Below are 18,655 nucleotides of genomic sequence, written 5' to 3' on the forward strand. Positions count from 1 at the left end.
AGCTTTTGATCACATACCTTTGAGTGAGAACAGTGAGAATCTGAGTAGGAATTACTAAAATGGTAGGGTTTGGGAGGTGGGAACATCATATGCAGAGAAGAGTTATGAAATAAAATGACTAATTTGGGTTACCATAAGAAATATAGTGTGGCTGGAGTGTAGGATGTCTGTGGAGGAGTATTGGGAGATAGGGTTGGGAAATATGGGTGTACTTGAATGTTTAGTTAAAAGTTATGGAGGACACCTAGGGGAGTGATATAAAATTTGCATTTCTAAAAGTTTTGTTCTAGTGTACCATTGTAGGTGATAGGTTGGTGGCAGAGGCAAACTGGAATTAGGGAGACTCTTGAGGAGGCTGTCACATTTAAATAAGGTCAGAACTGAGAAGTTAAAATAATGTAAAGGTAGGAAGGAAAAAATAGATGCCGAAGATGATAGCAAAATGGAATCTGTGAGCCTTATGTTCTGATTAAATGTAGGTTGTAGAAAGCCATTTACTAAAAGAGAAAAACTTATAATAATTCTAAACTCTGGCTTAAGTGGATTTCCTACCATTCACTGAGGTAGACACCAGAATGAATTTAAAGGAAAGAGGGTAAATTTGATTTTGCACATGTTAAATTTGAGGTATTCAGAACATATCCAAGTGCAAATGTTTGTTTTCTGATGGATAAAAGAAGAGAGGATTTGAGATTTATCTCTGTTGTAGTAAATGATGAAGCCTTGTATTTGAAAGAAGGCACATAGCTAGGTCTCTTTGTTATACTCTATTTTAAAAATCTACCCCTTGAAAAATATACAATTCTCCAGAAACCAGGATACCCATGATCCTTTGAGTTATACTCCTAGTCCTTATAATCAATCCCAAATCTAAGCCCACGTGAAAAGCTGCCTTCTCAAAATTAGCCATAAGAATTCCTGGAACACTCAGTATAAAGATACCACTTTATTATTCTCAGAACTCTTAAGTAGAATGTTTTTATTATTCTAAAGGTATATTATCAGTCTAATTCAAATGCAACAAACAATAACAGAGATTCCTGAGTTTCACAGTGTTGCAAAAGAGGGTGAAATTTGTGAATGTTTGAAATATTTTAATTACATTTCAATCTAATTCAGTCTGATTCAAATTTCAGTCTAATAGAGTCATAGTAATAGCTGTCATTATTTTATTTTTCTATCTTGGAGTTTACTATAAATTGGTTATCAAATGACTTTTATTAGTTTATCCTCATGAAGCCTATATGCCAAAATAATACCATAAATTCAGCTTATTGTAGTAGCATCCCCAATTATACACTCTTGGTATTTGACTGTAAAGCTGGTTATTGTAATGTATTTATTTGGCAGCTGTGTTGAGAACTTTAGCCTTTCTCAAGCCATAATCCTTAATTAGGAGTTGCTACCCCTTTCACCTACACCCTCCTCCTCCCACCCCTTACTGGCCTCGAGAGTTGTGAGTTGTGCTTTAGCTTCTCCTCATTTGGCTTCATAGCATGGCTTCTTGGTTTACTCTTCTTTCAATTTTCTCTGTCATGATTACCCAGTTTTCCTTTTCTTCGTATCACTTGGCAGTGTCATAACTAAGCTGCCTCCTTGCCATCAAGAGATTAGGCAAAGATAGGGCTTCCAAGACTGAATGAGTGCTTGGAGGACTACAAGGGCAACAGTGATGGATATGACTCCTGCAGTAGTTCCCATGGATGTTACTTTAAAGTAGCAATTGCCCTTCTTATATGGGTCCTTCAAAATCCAAACATTTTTATGACTGCACCTAAATGTGAAAGGGGAAAAAGATATTAAATTGATTCCTGAAAACATTTAAAAGGAATGTAGTTAAAATGTCAATAGTAGTCTGGCTACAGGTAATGAAAGTCTACTTTTTTAATGGACTCCTGATCACACTGCAAGATTTTTTTAACAAGTAGCCATTCATTTGGACCTACAAACATCAAACTCTACTTCTTTATGCTTTTTAAAAATCATTTCAAGGGTGTTCACAAATATCTTGGCCCAATCTCAGTTCACAGGTTACTATTTCTGTTGAGATGTAATGGAATGCCAGTGCACAAAGAGTACGTGGAAATGTAGTTAAGACTTTGTAGTTATTTCCTGGACAGTGATGATTTAGTAATAAGCAGTATTTTGTTTTTTACGTTTTTATGCCAAAGGAAAAAATACTTTTCGGATGCTTAAATTCTAAACTTATGTAGAAATCTACGTGCTAGCAGGTAAATAGAATTCCTGTTAGATTTTTCTAAATTGTTAGTCAGATTTTCATGAAAACCAGATTATATTTTCTCCCTTTGTTTTTTTGATCATAGCATAAAAAAACTACTATCCCCAAATTCTCGATCCTATTTTATACAGCCATACTCTGAGTTCATTGGATTGAAATCTGTGGAAAGTCTCATCAGAGTTCAAGAGTTTGCATTATTTTATTTTCCCCTTGCCCCTGACATTCATCTCTGACATTAAGCCATTCTTTTAGTTAAAAGTAAGACATGGATGGGTGATTTGCAGTTAACTGCTCGCCTCCACACATACAAATGTCTCAGCTTCACATCTAATCATGATTCATGCCTTATGCCAGACTCCTGCTGTCATCCTACCACCAGCAGATGGTAGGGCCAGACCCCTGGGGCAGTGTGGCCCCGTGTCCGAAGGTTGTACATCTTCTGGTAGCAATGGTCAGAAAAGGAAGAATTGATTAGAACATGGCAAATTTCTTTTGGGTTTGTCGCTTGAAAACATGGCTCTTAACTGTCACATTTTCAAGTGGTACCTTAAAAGTTAATTTTTTAGCCTAAGAAACAAAATAAAGGCATATACTGAGAATGTTATAGTTCTTTCACTCAGAATTCTGGGTAGTCAAGGGGTGCATGGAATACTGCTTTAAGTTTTTACCCAAACTGATGATTAGAAATACATTTCACATATATAAAATTAAAAATAGCATTTTAATGGCTATAGACAGAATGACCACAAAGTTGTCTATTTTAAATGGCACACAGACTTTATGGCCATCCTATAGGTAGATGTCACTTGTACATGTACCTATGTGCCTGATTCAAACCAAAATTTCACTAATAGTATTTCACTTTATCATGTGCAATTTTTTCTATTCTTTTGTTATTATAAGTGTTAATTCTATTTTTATTTTTAATAAATTGCTGATCTTTTTTTTTTTTTTTTTGGCCAGGGCTGGGTTTGAACCCACCACCTCCAGCATATGGGACTGGCGCCCTACTCCTTGAGCCACAGGCACCGCCCAAAATTGCTGGTCTTAATTCACCAAATAAAATAGATTTCAGATCTCACTAACAGACTGGAGCCCACAGTTTAAAACAATCAGCCCTTCCTATAACGAAACACCCTATTTACTTTTTTGTGTACTTTCTCAAATCACTTGATCAAAAATGATTTCCTTCTGATCACATCAGCTGCCATTTACTTTACAAGACAGTTTTTAGGGTTCTCTTATTTGTATGTGTGGAAGGATCTAAAAGATTTAGGGGAGCTACTTACAGAAACAAATTGAAATTAAATGTTTCAATGACCTTATAACCCTCTGTCAATAAACACATGTTATTTCTCTTAATTGTTAACATTAAAATAGTAATTTTTATTGCTGTAAGCTTTTCTTTATTTTTATCTTTTAATAGGTCTTTCCTTCAGTAAGGAATTTTTGTCAATGTATTGAATTTCGTGTTAATAATAGGGACATGAAATAGCTTATTTTTGTAGGCTCTTTAATTGTATTTTAACAAAGAAGGAAAAGAAAGAAGTAGGGACCTCTTGAATTTCTGTATCACCAAATAGAGTTAACAATATCATGGGTTTTTGTAGTTCCCTTCATTAATGATTGTTTGAATGAGTTTTGTAAAAAACATAGGAGTCAGATAGTAACCGTATAATCTCAGTGTTATCTGAGTGATAACTCATTCATTCAATACAAAATATGAGGTGAGTTTTTTGCTTACATAATTGCTATTTTTAAAAGTTGCTATGTCATTATAGGAAACTGTAGAGTTTATATAAAATAATAAACTGTTACCTCTTTTATAATTCAAAAAGGATGTAGAAAACATTTCTAATCTGAATAGACAGTTGGAACTAACATTGTAAGTTTGGTATGCAAATGATATACTTAGAAAGAACTCTTATAATCTGAGGTAGATAGACAAATTATTATCAAATGTTTTGTGCAGATTAAAACTCAAGATAAAGCTTGCTTGTGGAGCAGAAGGTAATTTTATGTAAACATACATGTTTTGAATATATACTGAAGCTAATTTCTATTTTGGGTATGGAAATTTCTTAAAGAATTTATTGTAGATATAGTTATCAATGTTGGTGTTAAAAGATTTTCATTGCAGCTCTGTGTATGTCTCTTTCAGATACGGAAACAAGTGAGAAAATACAAGGAAGTGGAATACTTCAATTGTTTGCAAGTCTTTTGACTCCACAGTCTTCCTGCACAGCCAAAGTAGCTAACATCATAGCAGAAGTAGCCAAAAATGGTGAGATTTTCCTCAGGAACTTTTCTGCTGGGAACATCTTCAGTTTTACACCTTACTTGTCAGTATGTTTTATTAATTTATGTTTTAATTTTGTAGATGAGTCATTATTTCTATTTCTTTGACTTTTTCCATCTAATTGTCTTAAATGACTATGTAATAGTCATTCAATTCATACATTTCTCATTTGCTATTCCATTCCTTCAGACGGAAATTAGGGAAAGCACCCATAGTCCCACCTACACCTGTGCCACTTACTACTTTTGCTGTAGGATTCTTGAACTTGCCATTGAGTCATTCATCTTCATGTCACAGGAAAGCATATATTTTTTTCGTAAGACCTAAGAACATAGAGCATACCTTTTTTAATGTCTATGTTGGTTTGTGTTATATACTGAGATAAACTCACCATTCTTTTTTTAGTCTTACCTATGATTTGGACATGGGCAGTTGACTTCATCAGTATAGTTGGAATATGTTCTGTTACTCACCTTTATGGAAAACATACATTTATTAAATTCCCATGTAAGGATTTCCAGAAAAACAACAATGACAGTAAACTTAGATTATATAATACTTATTCCATTGCATTATCTATATACATTAGAGATTCTTTGGAAAAATTGTATTATAACAAGAATATTTGCATGTAATTTTAATTCAGTAAGACTGAGAAAAACAAGTTCCTAAAGCATTTTGTAAGCACAAGGGAAGGTCATACTAAATATGATAATTTTGGTGTGCCTCAGTTTTCAAAAGTTGGTATTTTTACTTCTTTATTCTATCATGTTGCATTTATTATACTTAAAAGAAATTAAATTTTGGCTTCATTTGTATACACCATGACAGGTGGCTTTTTGTAAGGTACTAGTCAGTATATGTTGTTTTTGGCCAGTAAGACGATGTGTTATTAAGTGTGCTACTAAAAAATAAAATTACTGTGAAACTTTGCCATTTACTCAGAGGTTCTCTAAATGCATTTCAGGTTTCAATTATGTTCTTGAGTGATAAATCATTTTTACATTTTTAACTGAAAATGGGCCACCTCTTGTTTGTATATCACATTTAAGCAGCAGATCTAGTTTGAAAATGGATCTTTTTCAGACACTGTTTGTTACCTGCCTAGGTTAACCCCATTTGAGTGTTAGTAGATACAAAGCAGCTTGGTTTTTAAGATCAAATAGTTTATTTTTAACCTCGTTATAATCACAGTTTAGATTTCCAGAAGGCAAAGTAGACATTCCACAATTTTTATTTTAAATTTATAGCAGAAATTTTGGATAATGGATTTTTGTGTAATGGATTGCCATTCCAATATACTCTTTTAAACATCATTCTTCATAATGCTTTGGTACAATTTTATGTCAGCTCTTCTGCTAAGAGTTTCTTCTAGTAATATTCCAGTAGATGACAGCTATGTTCTAAAAACATAATAGAATTTTTTAAACATTTGTTCTTTTAGTCAGAGGCTGATAAAGGAAATATCACTGACCTCTACTATTTAAAATAAATGGGATACAGTTGGATGATTATTGCTTTACAACCACATTGCTTTTTTCAGTGTCTGGCTGAGACAGTGCACTAGGTAGAATCTTGAGTGCTCTTTTAAAAACAAATATATATCTTTAGAAATGCTACATGACATAACAGAGCGTTTTAATTTGGCTTGTATTTCTTCCTGTTAGAAACTGGACGGTGAAAAAAGATTGTATGAACCAGAGAAAATGAGGGAGAAAGTTGATTAGTTCATCTTAACCCTGCTTTGAACAAAGGAGAAATATTAGCACATACTTCTTAGATTCATCTTAAATCCAAACGTGCAAAAAGACTCTAAAGGTTAACATACCTGACTTTGTGCTGACATTGAGGATTCATAGGATTTTAGTAAAAAGTTCCGTGGGTGAGGATAGCTATGGCCATAAATTATAGTAAAAGATCTTTAGACTGAAGTCTGATTTCAGGGAAAAGAGAAGTATTCAAGATAGGAAATAAATGTGACTATTTCCTGCTTTTCAGAATTAGACTGTCAAGCTATCTAATAATAATAGTAATAATTATTCCTAATGCTAGCTACAAATTTGTGCCTACATTATTTCAAGTTTTATGCACATTATTTCAAATTCTCACAATTACATATAAGATAGTTATTTTATATATGTGAGAAATCTTGCCTGTGTTCATTCTTAGTGATAATACAGAAGATGCCAAAAAATGTAAACACATCTTAAGAAAGGAAAAAAAATACTAAAATTGTAATACTTAATATATATCAAGTCATGTTTGACTTCTGCAGTTATAAGAAATGCTCAAAGTGGTTCCCATCAGCATCCAGATAGTTCTGATCATGGTGAACGAATACTTGAGTAATGCTGATGGAAGTGTCCACTTGTGTCCCTATACATGTCATTTCAGTTTCTTTCCAAAATTGCCAATGTAGATAATGGCACACTACATACTTAAAGGTCCCCATACTCACGCCTTCATTGTTGGTGTACTTCCACAACGTTCTCAAATTTCAAATACTATGTACCACCTAAAACAACAACCATACTTCTCCTATTTTCTTTGTCCTGCCTGTCGCATGGTGATACTAGCATTCTTTTGATTAATGCCATCTTTTGAGTGAAGATTATACTACACATTGCTACCAAAATTCAATTCAACTTTGAAAAATAATACATAGAGAACATTGCTTAAAATGTGTACACAGGCTCAGTGCCCATAGCACAGTGGTTACAGTGCCAGCCACAAACACTGAGGCTGGCAGGTTCCAACCCAGCCCAGGCCTGCCAAACAACAACGACAACAACAACAAAAAAAAATAGCCAGGTGTTGTGGCAGATGCCTGTAGTCCCAGCTACTTGGGAAGTTGAGGCAAGAGAATCGCTTAAGCCCAAGAGTTTGAGGTTGCTGTGAGCTGTGATGCTGCAGCACTCTACCAAGGGCAACATAGTAAGACTGTCTCAAAAAAAGAAAATGTGTATACATTTTTGTATACAAATATGTATACACTTTTTTTGTTGAACCTCTGTAGATGGAATTCGTACATTACTTTGTTTCCTTTCACTTGTTTTCAGTGATATTTTATGATAGCAGTGGAAAATCTGTTAGTTGTTTGAGTGTAGGGAGAGCAGCATATAATCTGAAAGATTGGGCTAATAAATGAAAATTATAAAAACAAGCAAAATTTTATCCACGTTGTATCTATTCCTCTCAAGCAGTTCTCTGCCTTGGACCAGCAGCAGAAGCACCTGGTAACTTATTAGATACAAAGTCTTCTTAGATCAGCTCACCCAGATCTAATGAATCAGGAACTCTAAAGGAGGGGCCTAGATAATGTATTTTAACAAGTTCTCTAGATCTGTGGTCCCCAACCCCTGGCAGACCAGGGCCAGTCCATGGCCTGTTAGGAACTAGGTTGAACAGCAGGAGGTGAGCAGCGGGCTAGCTAGCTTCATCTGTATTTACAGTCGCTCCCTGTCACTCCCATCAGTGAATATCAGCTGCGGCATTAGATTCTCTTAGGAGCATGAACTCTACTGTAAACTGCACACGCAAGGCATCTAGGTTTTGCACTCCTTATGAGAATCTAATGCCTTCCCACTCTGCATCTGTGGAAAAATTATCTTCCATGAAGCCTGTCCCTGGTGCCAAAAAGACCGGGGACCACTGCTTGAGAAACAAGTTTCATTTTAAAGCAGTACAGGGTCAGTAGTTCGGATCAACATATGCTTGTTTTGTTTTGTTTTCCTGTCTGTACTTTATCAGATTGCAAAAGTATTTATCAGAACTTCTACTTGGATGCTCTTTTTTTTATTATTAATATTAAATCATAGCTGTGTACATTAATGTGATCATGGAGCACCATACACTGGTTTTATAAACAGTTTGACACATTTTCATCACACTGGTTAACATAGCCTTCCTGGCATTTTCTTAGTTATTGTGTTAAGACAATTATATTTTACATTTACTAAGTTTCACGTGTACCCTTGTAAGATGCACTGCAGGTGTAATCCCACCAATCACCCTCCCTCTGCCCACCCTCCCTGTCCCTCTATACCATATTCTTAGGTTATAACTGGGTTATAGCTTTCAAATGAAAGCCATAAATTAGTTTCATAGTAGGGCTGAGTACATTGGATACTTTTTCTTCCTCTTTCATGTTTACATGGATGTAGCTGGAACATACTCTTCTTAGTAAAGTATCTCAAGAATGGAAGAAAAAGTACTTGGATGCACTTAACAACAAAAATAGTCAAAAAGTGTATACCCAAGAGGATCTGGGACCAGTGTTCCTGGCACCACCAGAAACACAGAAATGTCTTCTTCTGTCTTATAAATGTATTTATGTTAAATTTTTCCTCCGCATCATAACAAACACGTTTATTTTAGTGTAAAATGTGCCCTAGAAAAACTGTTTAGTAAAATTGACACTCCAGAAAAGTGTACTGTATTGTGAGGTAACTGAAAGTGTATCTTGACACTTCAGTGTTAGAAGCATAACCTCACTCATTTCGTTATAATGATTATCAATATTTAAAAACAAGAGCAATACTAAGTGTGAATGAAAAATAATGTCACCTTGACAACCCATGTATTGAAGGTACTCATTCTTTTATATTCCTGCCTTATAGTTTTCCTTGGTCTTCAAAAGAAAATTACACAAAGCTAAGATGTAAAAGGGAGGTTATTAGAGAAAATTCAAACTCTGAATATATATTAGTGTTTAATGTAACAAACATTAAGGTAGACTCTAGTACTAAGTGTTTTTACTTGGCTTATAAACTTTGGGTTAATAGTTTTTGTAAAATATTCCTTCAAGTAGCTGAAAATGAAGAAGGTACACCTGTATCTGGTTTTAAAATACTTGGTAAATAGATGTGTAGGAGGAGGGCTTTATAAATATCAGTGTACATAAAAAGAAAAGAATTTTATTGTGTGGTTTTCAACATAGCCTGTTCTTTATGATGCTGAATGAATACATAATTCAAATAGGTTTCAGAAAGTAAAAGTAAAATGTAAGGAATTAACACTCTGGATTTAGAAAGGAAGAGAAATATTCAGTCAACTAGCATTTAAAGAATATTTTACTACAAGGGGAAAAACAGTCTTTGATGGAAATAGTTTTTTTTTTTTTTTTTGTAGAGACAGAGTCTCACTGTACCGCCCTCGGGTAGAGTGCCGTGGCAGCACACGGCTCACAGCAACCTCTAACTCTTGGGCTTACGCGATTCTCTTGCCTCAGCCTCCCGAGCAGCTGGGACTACAGGCGCCCGCCACAACGCCCGGCTATTTTTTGGTTGCAGTTTGGCCGGGGCTGGGTTTGAACCCACCACCCTCGGCATATGGGGCCGGCGCCCTACTCACTGAGCCACAGGAGCCGCCCGGAAATAGTTTTATGGCATTTTATTCATATTGAGATATAGCAATGCCTATTCCTTAAAATTTCTGATTTGAATGTCTACATTAAATCTATACATTACACAAAAACCAAAATGAATTCTATATTGTATAGACACATATTAGCAGTTTTTCAGCGTTCTAGTCTATGGCCTCATAGCTTCAACTAACTTTGATTTCTACTTGCTTGTTCTGTATGTAACCTGACTAGTTTTATTCCATCCTTCCCCTTACCATACTCCTCCACCCTCAGAACTTCTCAGGTCTCTGAGTTTGGATTGACAAGAGATTCTCTCTCTCTCTCTCTTTTTTTTTTTGACCGGGGCTAGGTTTGAACCCACCACCTCTGGCATTTTTTTTTTTTTTTTTGAGACAGGGTTTTGCTGTCTTCTAAGCTAGAGTGCAGACAGCTCACTGCAACCACAAACTCCTGGGCTCCAGTGGTCCCCCTGGCTCAGCCTCCCAAGTGCCGGGCTCAACAGGCATGTACCACCACACCCAGCTCATTTTTCTGTTTTTGTAGAGATGAAGCCTTACTGTTGCTCAGTCTGGTCTCGAACTTCTGGCCTCAAGTGGTCATTCTGCCTCAGTCTCCCAGAGTCTTGCTGGGTTTAACAGGTGTGAGCCACTGTGCCTGGCCAACTTTTTTTTTTCTTATGTTTATCATCATTGCTATGTTTAGCAAATCTTTCAAAGTAGACCATTAGGCTATTGGCCAGCCTGTGTATAGATGGGAGTTGAGTCAGAATTCAGTCAATTGTGAACAAGTAGCATGCTCATATGGTGTGAATGTAGGGATGTATGTGGTAGAAAAACCCCTTTGAACAAGAATGACCATCACAGCCATTCTGAAGCCTCTCCAATATGATAGGTTATTAAGTATGAAATGTCCAGTTTCTTTAAGTACTAAGTTTGACAGTTGATATCATCTCTGACATTTCATTTTGACATTTCTTCTTCTTGGGTTTGTTTGTGAAGATCCTTATTCTTACAAGGCAAGATTTTATTTAAGAGCAATTTTTGTGAGACTATGGATAAGTCAAAAATTCATGTTGTTTGGTTGTTAGAGAACTTTCGTCATCAATTACTAATCTTCATTATCCTTAAATTTTGTAGTGGTCCTTCATGAGACAATATTTTTAAAAGTTTACTTCTAATCATAAAGTGTTGGTCCCTTGGGGAGTAAATAGAGAATGGCATACTATAAAGAAAATACTACATATCCATATATCTGGATAGAAATACTATCCAGATGAAGTAGAATGATTTTGAAATATTTCTTCTTTTTCTATTGTCTATAAGATTTGGCATCATCTGTTTTTGAAATTATTTTTTATTTTTATTTATAAATATTAGTTGTCTGTTTGTTGAGACTTTGGGAAAAACAAGTTAACTGATGACTCCATACTGAACCTCAGAGTCAAAGCATTCTATGATAGACATACTCTTATTTGACAATATGAATGTTGCTTTTTTTTGCATTATTATTATTGTTGCTCGATTTAAAAAAAACTAGAAAAGAAAAAAATGAGTTTGAATTTTAAGAAATCTGAACATTTGGCGCTTTAAACCTGTAAATGCATAGGTATGGTAGCAAATATGAGTGAGCCACTAAATAGATTTTATCAAAGTAGTAAAGCTTACAGAATAGGCAATTTCACCAGGTCCTCTCAACTGAAAAGGAGTAGTTGTTTTTAATGACTAACTGAAACCTTTTTAAAAAATGTATTTTGGATTGTTAAGAGCACATATAGTAAAAAATTAGGCAATTAAATAGTTCGTACTTTATCAGACTTATGGAAAACTCATTGCCAGTGTTTTCACCATCATATATCACTTCCAAAGCATAGCCAGTTATTATAAAAAGGTAATGATAACATTAGTTATAATGAAAGTTAATTGAAAATCCCTTTCGTTAATGGTGGAGACTATCAGTGAAGAAAACTATGACCCCACTTGTGTTTGCTTACTTCATGTAGTATTTAGTAGGGTTGTGACTAGGGTACTTTTGAACAAAAATGTACTCTTAAAATATTAGTCTACCTTATACTTATAGAAAGCAGGCATTTATTTTATTAAGTGAGGTGATGTGTGTAAATTGTGAATCTTTACATTTTTAATTAAATATTATTATTTAATTTTCAGAATTTATGCGAATTCCATGTGTGGATGCTGGTTTGATTTCACCACTGGTGCAGCTGCTAAATAGCAAAGACCAAGAAGTGCTGCTTCAGACGGGCAGGGCTCTAGGAAACATATGCTACGATAGCCGTAAGTGTTAAAGCGTCAGTAATGCACTTATAAATTTTTAAGACTTATGAGTTTTAGATCAATTTCATTTTGGTGTTAGCACCAACTTTTCTAGGCTAAGACACTATTATGGGCCACCATGGTTTAGTATTGCTTATTTAGCAGAATCAATGGAAATTGGGACCATAGTATTCTTAACTGGGAAGTTAGGAAATGAATTATTTTCCTCTGTTGTCACAAATGATATCTTCAGAGGAAAGTAAATCAATTTCTAAGAAATTAGGGCTTTTAAATTTAGGAAAGATATGTGTGTCTTTTTGATTAGATTTTATTAAAGTAATATCTGAATGAGAATGGTTATGGATGCAGTTTTTTAAAGTTTCTAAATCTCTCCAAATATATTTTTAATTACTTGAATTTGAGTCACACATTCATAAAACTCATTATATTCTCAAAAGTTAGATTGGCCCTCTGCATTTGCATTAACTCCATTCCTATTTATCATTATATCATTGTCATCCTGCCACCTTCTATAATACACTGTTCTAGGCAAAGAGAAGGCAAGAACTTGGGTAGAGGTATACTGCAAAAATGTTGTAATTTATACTTTCTCTTTCTATATAGATACAAAGTACAGAAAAGTCTTGAGTGCATTCAGTTTAATTAGCTTATCCTAATTTTCCCTAGATTTCTGTTTTCTGAGCCAAAAACACATGTTTTATCTTTTACCCTTAAGCCTCCTAAGAATTTAAGTTTTTTTAAAAAAATAAAAAATAAAAATCATTTTACAACAACAAAAAAAAGAATTTAAGTTTTTTTGACTATAACTAGATTAATTTTGAATGTTTATTTTCTCCATAGAGTTTATAATTCAAATGAGTTATATTTTGTTACAAACACAAGACATAGCCCTTTTATAATAAGCAGACCTTCAAAAAGTGATTTATACATGTGAGCCAGATAGTAGGTCAGGGCATAAACATATTCATTTGTGATATAAGAAATAACTATGAAAATAATTGGAGATAAATTTGCTGGTTCTGACTGGTCTGTAGCAGTAGTGGTAAAGTTAGCCTCATTTATTTTCCTCTCTTTTCTTTTTTCTGAAATGTATTACAGTATCCTAAATATTGAAATACCAATAGTATGTCTAAGGGCATGGATGTCTTAATATAAATTTTAACTTATAGTTTCCAAACCCCGATACAGCCTGTAAGTTTACCTATCTGCTTCTTTATTCCAATTCTGTTTATTCTAGGGTATTTATAATGTTATGGAATTTATTTATAAATTTATAAAATTCTAATGTTTTGTGTTTATAACTATACATTTTCACGTTTAGGATTTTTATTGAACACCATAGTTTATTATTTCAGCCTTTAAGAAGAAACTACTTAATGTATGTTTTATGTGATTAATTTTGGCAACATACATACAAAAGATCTCAGCAAAATAATAGTTAAAGATTGGTGGCATGAACTTGGAGATTATTATTACTGTGTTTATTCTTATCCTTCTTCTGTGTTGCTGGAATTTTAAGGCTACCAAGGTATTCTTTAAACCTAGTTCAACTTAGACTTGAGTTACGCATTGTTTGAAAAATGAAATATAATCTGTTTTTGAGTACTTTTGCCATGGGGTTTCACTTAATATTGGCAAAATAGAAGAAATACACATACAAGCTTTTGTCTCATATTGCTTTGATTTTTAGGAACACAGTCATTTCCTATTCTCTAAAAAGCCTTGATGTTAGGGGAATAAATGTCTAGTTAATAAGGTTATTATTTTGATGAAGCTGAAGTCCATTTTGTTCAGTGGAAAATGTAGATAAGTGGATAATTAAGCATAGTGAACACAGGCCATATTTTTAAACTTTAAAGCCTTACTTAAGGAAAATGAGGTTAGCAATCTTAAAAATGAATAAATATAAGAAGTTATTACTGTAAATTGTATGATAAAATGTACCATTGTGCCATGTTGTCTTACGCATATTTCCATAAGACTGCGTATTTTTACCCTTTTATTTGAAATTAAATTCTGTGAACTTCATAGTGGTTTCTACAGAATTATTTTAGGACAACTACAATATTTATAATTGGATTACAATAATGACATAAAAGTCTGTAAATATGATGCTGTGTGGTTGGTTAGTAGATGCCTGAAATGCATTTCTCATTTTATTTTGTAACAACTGGGAATTTTAAAGAACTCAAAGTTAAATTTCTTTTTTAAAAAAAGTCTTATTCCTTCTATTTTAATTTCATCAGCCTTCACTTTGAGCAATGTAATGCTGCATTTTTAAAAGGAGACTAGAAAAGGCTCTACAGGACATGTATTTACAAGCTTTGTAAATACAAAGAATATTTTTCTTTCAAATAAAGTATGTTTTAAAATTCATGTCAGTTTTTTATCAAACTTACTTGTTAGGCTCATCAGTTTACTTACAAAAAAGTTTTACAGGATGATTATAGACTTACAGTAGATAGTCATTCTGATTTATATAGAAAGTGCTATATAGACTTCACTATTGGAAATAAAAATTTGAGAAATTTGGGCATGTTTTATGGGTTTTTATTTTGATATCTAAAAAGTAAAGCACTTGCGAGAATGTTTCAGCTAACAGTTTATTTGAAAGGAGGAGGAAGAGCTGCATCTATAGAAAGAATTACCAGAAAATCCATTGAAATCTTTGGGTGAAAAAGTAGGTCAGATTTCAGTTTTACCAGCCTTGACAGTGCCCATTTTAGGAACTCTTCCTAATGGAAGAAAACGGTCTTATATAACATGAGGCAACAGACATACTGCTAAATGGGACAGAAGAAGGCTTTGTTGCTGATGAACTTTTTGAATCCCAGTCTCCTTCTTGCATATAGAGATGAAAGAATCACTGGCTGGGAACATTTTTCATTTAAAATTCCTGATCTTTTTTCTTTCACAGAGTCTCTAAGGCACTTCATTTATGGGTTTCTCTTTCGAAGTATCCAAACAGACTTCTGATACAAGCATTATTTTAAAATTGCTCTGCCCTTCAGCATTGCCAAAATAACTCTTTTAATGAGAAGTTTGATATCTTTCAGATCAAAGAGAAGAGAAAAATTGTATTTCAGTTGGGAAAAAAATCATCAAAGCCATATATGTGATGGGATATGCTAGAGAATGTAGTTTTAAAAAGTAGTAGTAGTGTGTTTCAGAAATGCATATCTTTGGCCTAATTAATCACATATCCCTCTCAAAGGTGATGTGAAAAAAAAAAAAAAAGAGGGAGTTCTCCTTATATGGCCAGCTTTGTGATATTCCCTCCTGGCGTTGATTTGTTTATACAACTGTGCACATTTTAAATTTATGGTATATTTAACTGGCCTTATAGTTTTGGAAAGCTTCATAGTAAATTCCCATCTTGTACTTAAAATTCTTAGGGATAAATTGGTGATTGGAGACTGAATTTTCTCTATGAATATTATTGATTGAGATCAGGAGATAATTGTTATTTGATGCACTGGTTAAAAGGTGTTAGTAGAGGCTAGAAGAAAATAATTACATGAAATTAAGTATTTTGTAGCTTTTTATGTACAGAGCAAAGAATAACTTATAAGCCAGATGAGTACATTTTAAAATTAAAAGAATATGCCTCTTTGTAGAAATGAAATTAGTACTTGTTATTATGCAGCTGGTCCTGTTATTGGAAAGATATGCTACTTAACTTTATATGATATTCTCTCATATCTAGAAAAGAAAATTGCATTCTTGTTCAATGATGAGTAAATAAAAGTTCAAAATGAATTAGCAATCAAGCTTTCCAAAGCTAGTGTTTATTAAGTGAAATATTGTTCATTTCAGTGACTTCAAGTGTCAATAGGAAGGATGCTCAAATAGATGCATGTACTCTTGTATATTAGCAATTTTTACTATGCTACCCTATTTTTATATAAAGGATAAAGATATCTTAATTCTGACTGAAAAACTGAAAAATAATTAGCAATAATCCTATGATATTTTATAATGTATGTTGGTCAGATAAGTATGCATTAATGTAATACACATGTGCTTTGAAATTGCCTAAGTAATCAAAGCAGACTTGCATCAGTTATATTCAACAAGGAGCTATTTATAGCTGACATTTAAAGTAAATATTTATTTCAGCGGTATATTTTAGGTTATTTGATTAATCATGTTATTAAGCAATTAATAATTATGTTATTTAATCTTATTTTAGTCTCCTTATTGGTAAAGTGGATTTGTGGATTAAATAAGGCTTCTATATAAAAGTAGAGTACAGATTATATGTGTTATACAAAGCAAATATTATATTACAATTTTTAAGAAGTGTGTTGAAACATCATTTAATACATACATTGACATATATAAGATATTTATAACAACTATATAGCCAAGTATGGTGGCTCATATCCGTAATCCCAAGGATTCAGGAAGCCGTAGTGGGAGGATTGCTTGAGGCCAGGATTTCGAGACCAGCTGGGATAACATATCAAGACCTCATCTCTAAAAAAAAATATATATATATATTTGCTAGGCATAGGGGCATGCCTTTAGTCCCAGCTAAGCAGACTGGGGCTGCTGAGGCAGAAGGATCACTTCAGCCCAGGACTTTGAGGCTGCAGTGAGCTGTGATTACACCACTGGACTCTAGCCTGGGCGACAGAGCAGGACCTTTCTAAAAAATAAATAAATAAAATGAAAAATGAAAAAAAATTAAAGATACAAAAAAGCCAGGAATCATACAAAGAGATGCAAAGATAAGTCTAGTAGGACACAGGGATAATAACTATATATAAGAATTGATTTAACTGGACCTTCTTGGCAGCCAAAGTAAAAAATATAACTTGATAAGCTTTGTGATTTTTATTGTATACTAAAAGAAATATTCTAGTTCTTCGATCAAAAATCCATTACAAAAAATGTAGAGGGTATTGACTCGTGGTTTAGACAGCATTTTCAGTAATGGTTCTGTAAGAATTGCCCAGTTGGGCGGCGCCTGTGGCTCAGTGAGCAGGGCGCCGGCCCCATATACTGAGGGTGGTGGGTTCAAACCCAGCCCCGGCCAAACTGCAACAAAAAAAATAGCCAGGCGTTGTGGCAGGCGCCTGTAGTCCCAGCTACTCTAGAGGCTGAGGCAGGAGAATCGCCTAAGCCCAGGAGTTGGAGGTTGCTGTGAGCTGTGTGACGCCACGGCACTCTACCGAGGGCAATAAAGTGAAACTCTGTCTCTACAAAAAAAAAAAAGAAAAAGAATTGCCCAGTTGTTCTCCCTGTGGTTGTTTCTTGTACTGACTGATACTACTGAGTACTTTAGCAAAGGTACTGTATTTGGGTAATACAGTACAATGTATTGTTTTTTGGTGGGTAAACTTGCTTCAAGGATATACTTTAAAAATTTGAAGTTTTTATTTAGGTATATTTCTTATTTTAGTTTTAAAGCAAAATACAATTCTGCTTTGCATTCGTTGTACCTTGCTATTTTCTGTATGTTGTGTAACATATCCACGTTCTGTTTTCTGAGACCAAAAACATGATTATCCTTGATACTCAAGCCCATTATCAATTTGCTTCAAACTGAATTTTTTTTTTTTTTTTAAGAGGCAGAGTCTCACTTTGTCGCCCTTGGTAGAGTGCTGTGGCATCACAGCTCACAGCAACTTCCAGCTCTTGGGCTTAGCCGATTCTCTTGCCTCAGCCTCCCAAGTAGCTAGGACTACAGGCACCTGCCACAACGCCCAGCTATTTTTTGTTACGGTTTGGCTGGGGCTGAGTTCGAACCTGCCACCCTCGGTATATGGGGCTGGCGCCCTACTCATTGAGCCACAGGCACTGCCCCAAACTGAATTTTTAAAATAACATACTGGTAATGGTTATATGAATCTAAACATATAAAATTGCTTAGACCATACATGCTCACCTGTGTTCACCAGTGCATGTACAAACTGAAGATGTCTGAATCAAGTCTATAGATTGTACTGTTATCAATTTCCTGCTCAGGATATTGTATGATAGTGTTATATAATCTTACCCATTGGAAGAATTAGAACAAAAAGTTTTAAAAACCCACATATCCAAGAGGCATACATATTCTCATACATACTGGAAATAATCTTCTGTCAGCCCTACCTGAAGTGGAGGATGTGAGTGGGTATGAGCATATACACACATACACATAAAATTTTAGAGCATGGCCCACAACAGTAACCATGATTTTTAAAACTGGGTTTATGCATTAATGTGAAGGACAAAATTGCTTCTAACTCCTTCTATCTTCAAGTTTGACTTTTAGGGAGAAAATCAACAGAAAACTGATCACCCCAAAATAAGATTTAAGGAGATGGAATTTATATTTGTTAGGCTAGAACCCTATAGAGACAGTCAGAATAAATTTCCTAGAGAGGGGGTAATTGATAGGGGAAGATTATAATCTCTCCCCCAAACAAACGCAATTATGAACACAAGTAAATGGGTTGGTATTAAAATAA

The 18,655-nt window shown here is 34.2% G+C and overlaps 1 protein-coding gene and 1 long non-coding RNA gene across 6 annotated transcripts in view; one reads left to right on the forward strand and one right to left on the reverse strand.

The window, feature by feature from the left end:
- RAP1GDS1 (Rap1 GTPase-GDP dissociation stimulator 1) overlaps positions 1-18,655 on the forward strand; it is a 149,203-nt gene that overhangs the window by 56,733 nt on the left and 73,815 nt on the right. For all 5 annotated transcript variants that reach the window (XM_053553540.1, XM_053553686.1, XM_053553380.1 and 2 more), the window contains exons 3-4: positions 4,401-4,523; positions 12,069-12,194. In XM_053553540.1, coding sequence (XP_053409515.1) covers positions 4,401-4,523; positions 12,069-12,194 — 249 coding nt within the window. The remainder of the gene's footprint in view (positions 1-4,400; positions 4,524-12,068; positions 12,195-18,655) is intronic.
- LOC128560194 (uncharacterized) overlaps positions 1,455-18,655 on the reverse strand; it is a 112,577-nt gene continuing 95,376 nt past the window's right edge. Inside the window, exons 3-5 of the long non-coding RNA XR_008372909.1 lie at positions 4,950-5,011; positions 4,779-4,861; positions 1,455-1,774 (exon numbers count right to left, since the gene is read on the reverse strand). This is a non-coding gene — a long non-coding RNA (uncharacterized LOC128560194). The remainder of the gene's footprint in view (positions 1,775-4,778; positions 4,862-4,949; positions 5,012-18,655) is intronic.

The sequence above is a fragment of the Nycticebus coucang genome, chromosome 1 (genome assembly GCF_027406575.1).
Source record: "Nycticebus coucang isolate mNycCou1 chromosome 1, mNycCou1.pri, whole genome shotgun sequence".
Taxonomy (NCBI): Eukaryota; Metazoa; Chordata; class Mammalia; order Primates; family Lorisidae; genus Nycticebus; species Nycticebus coucang.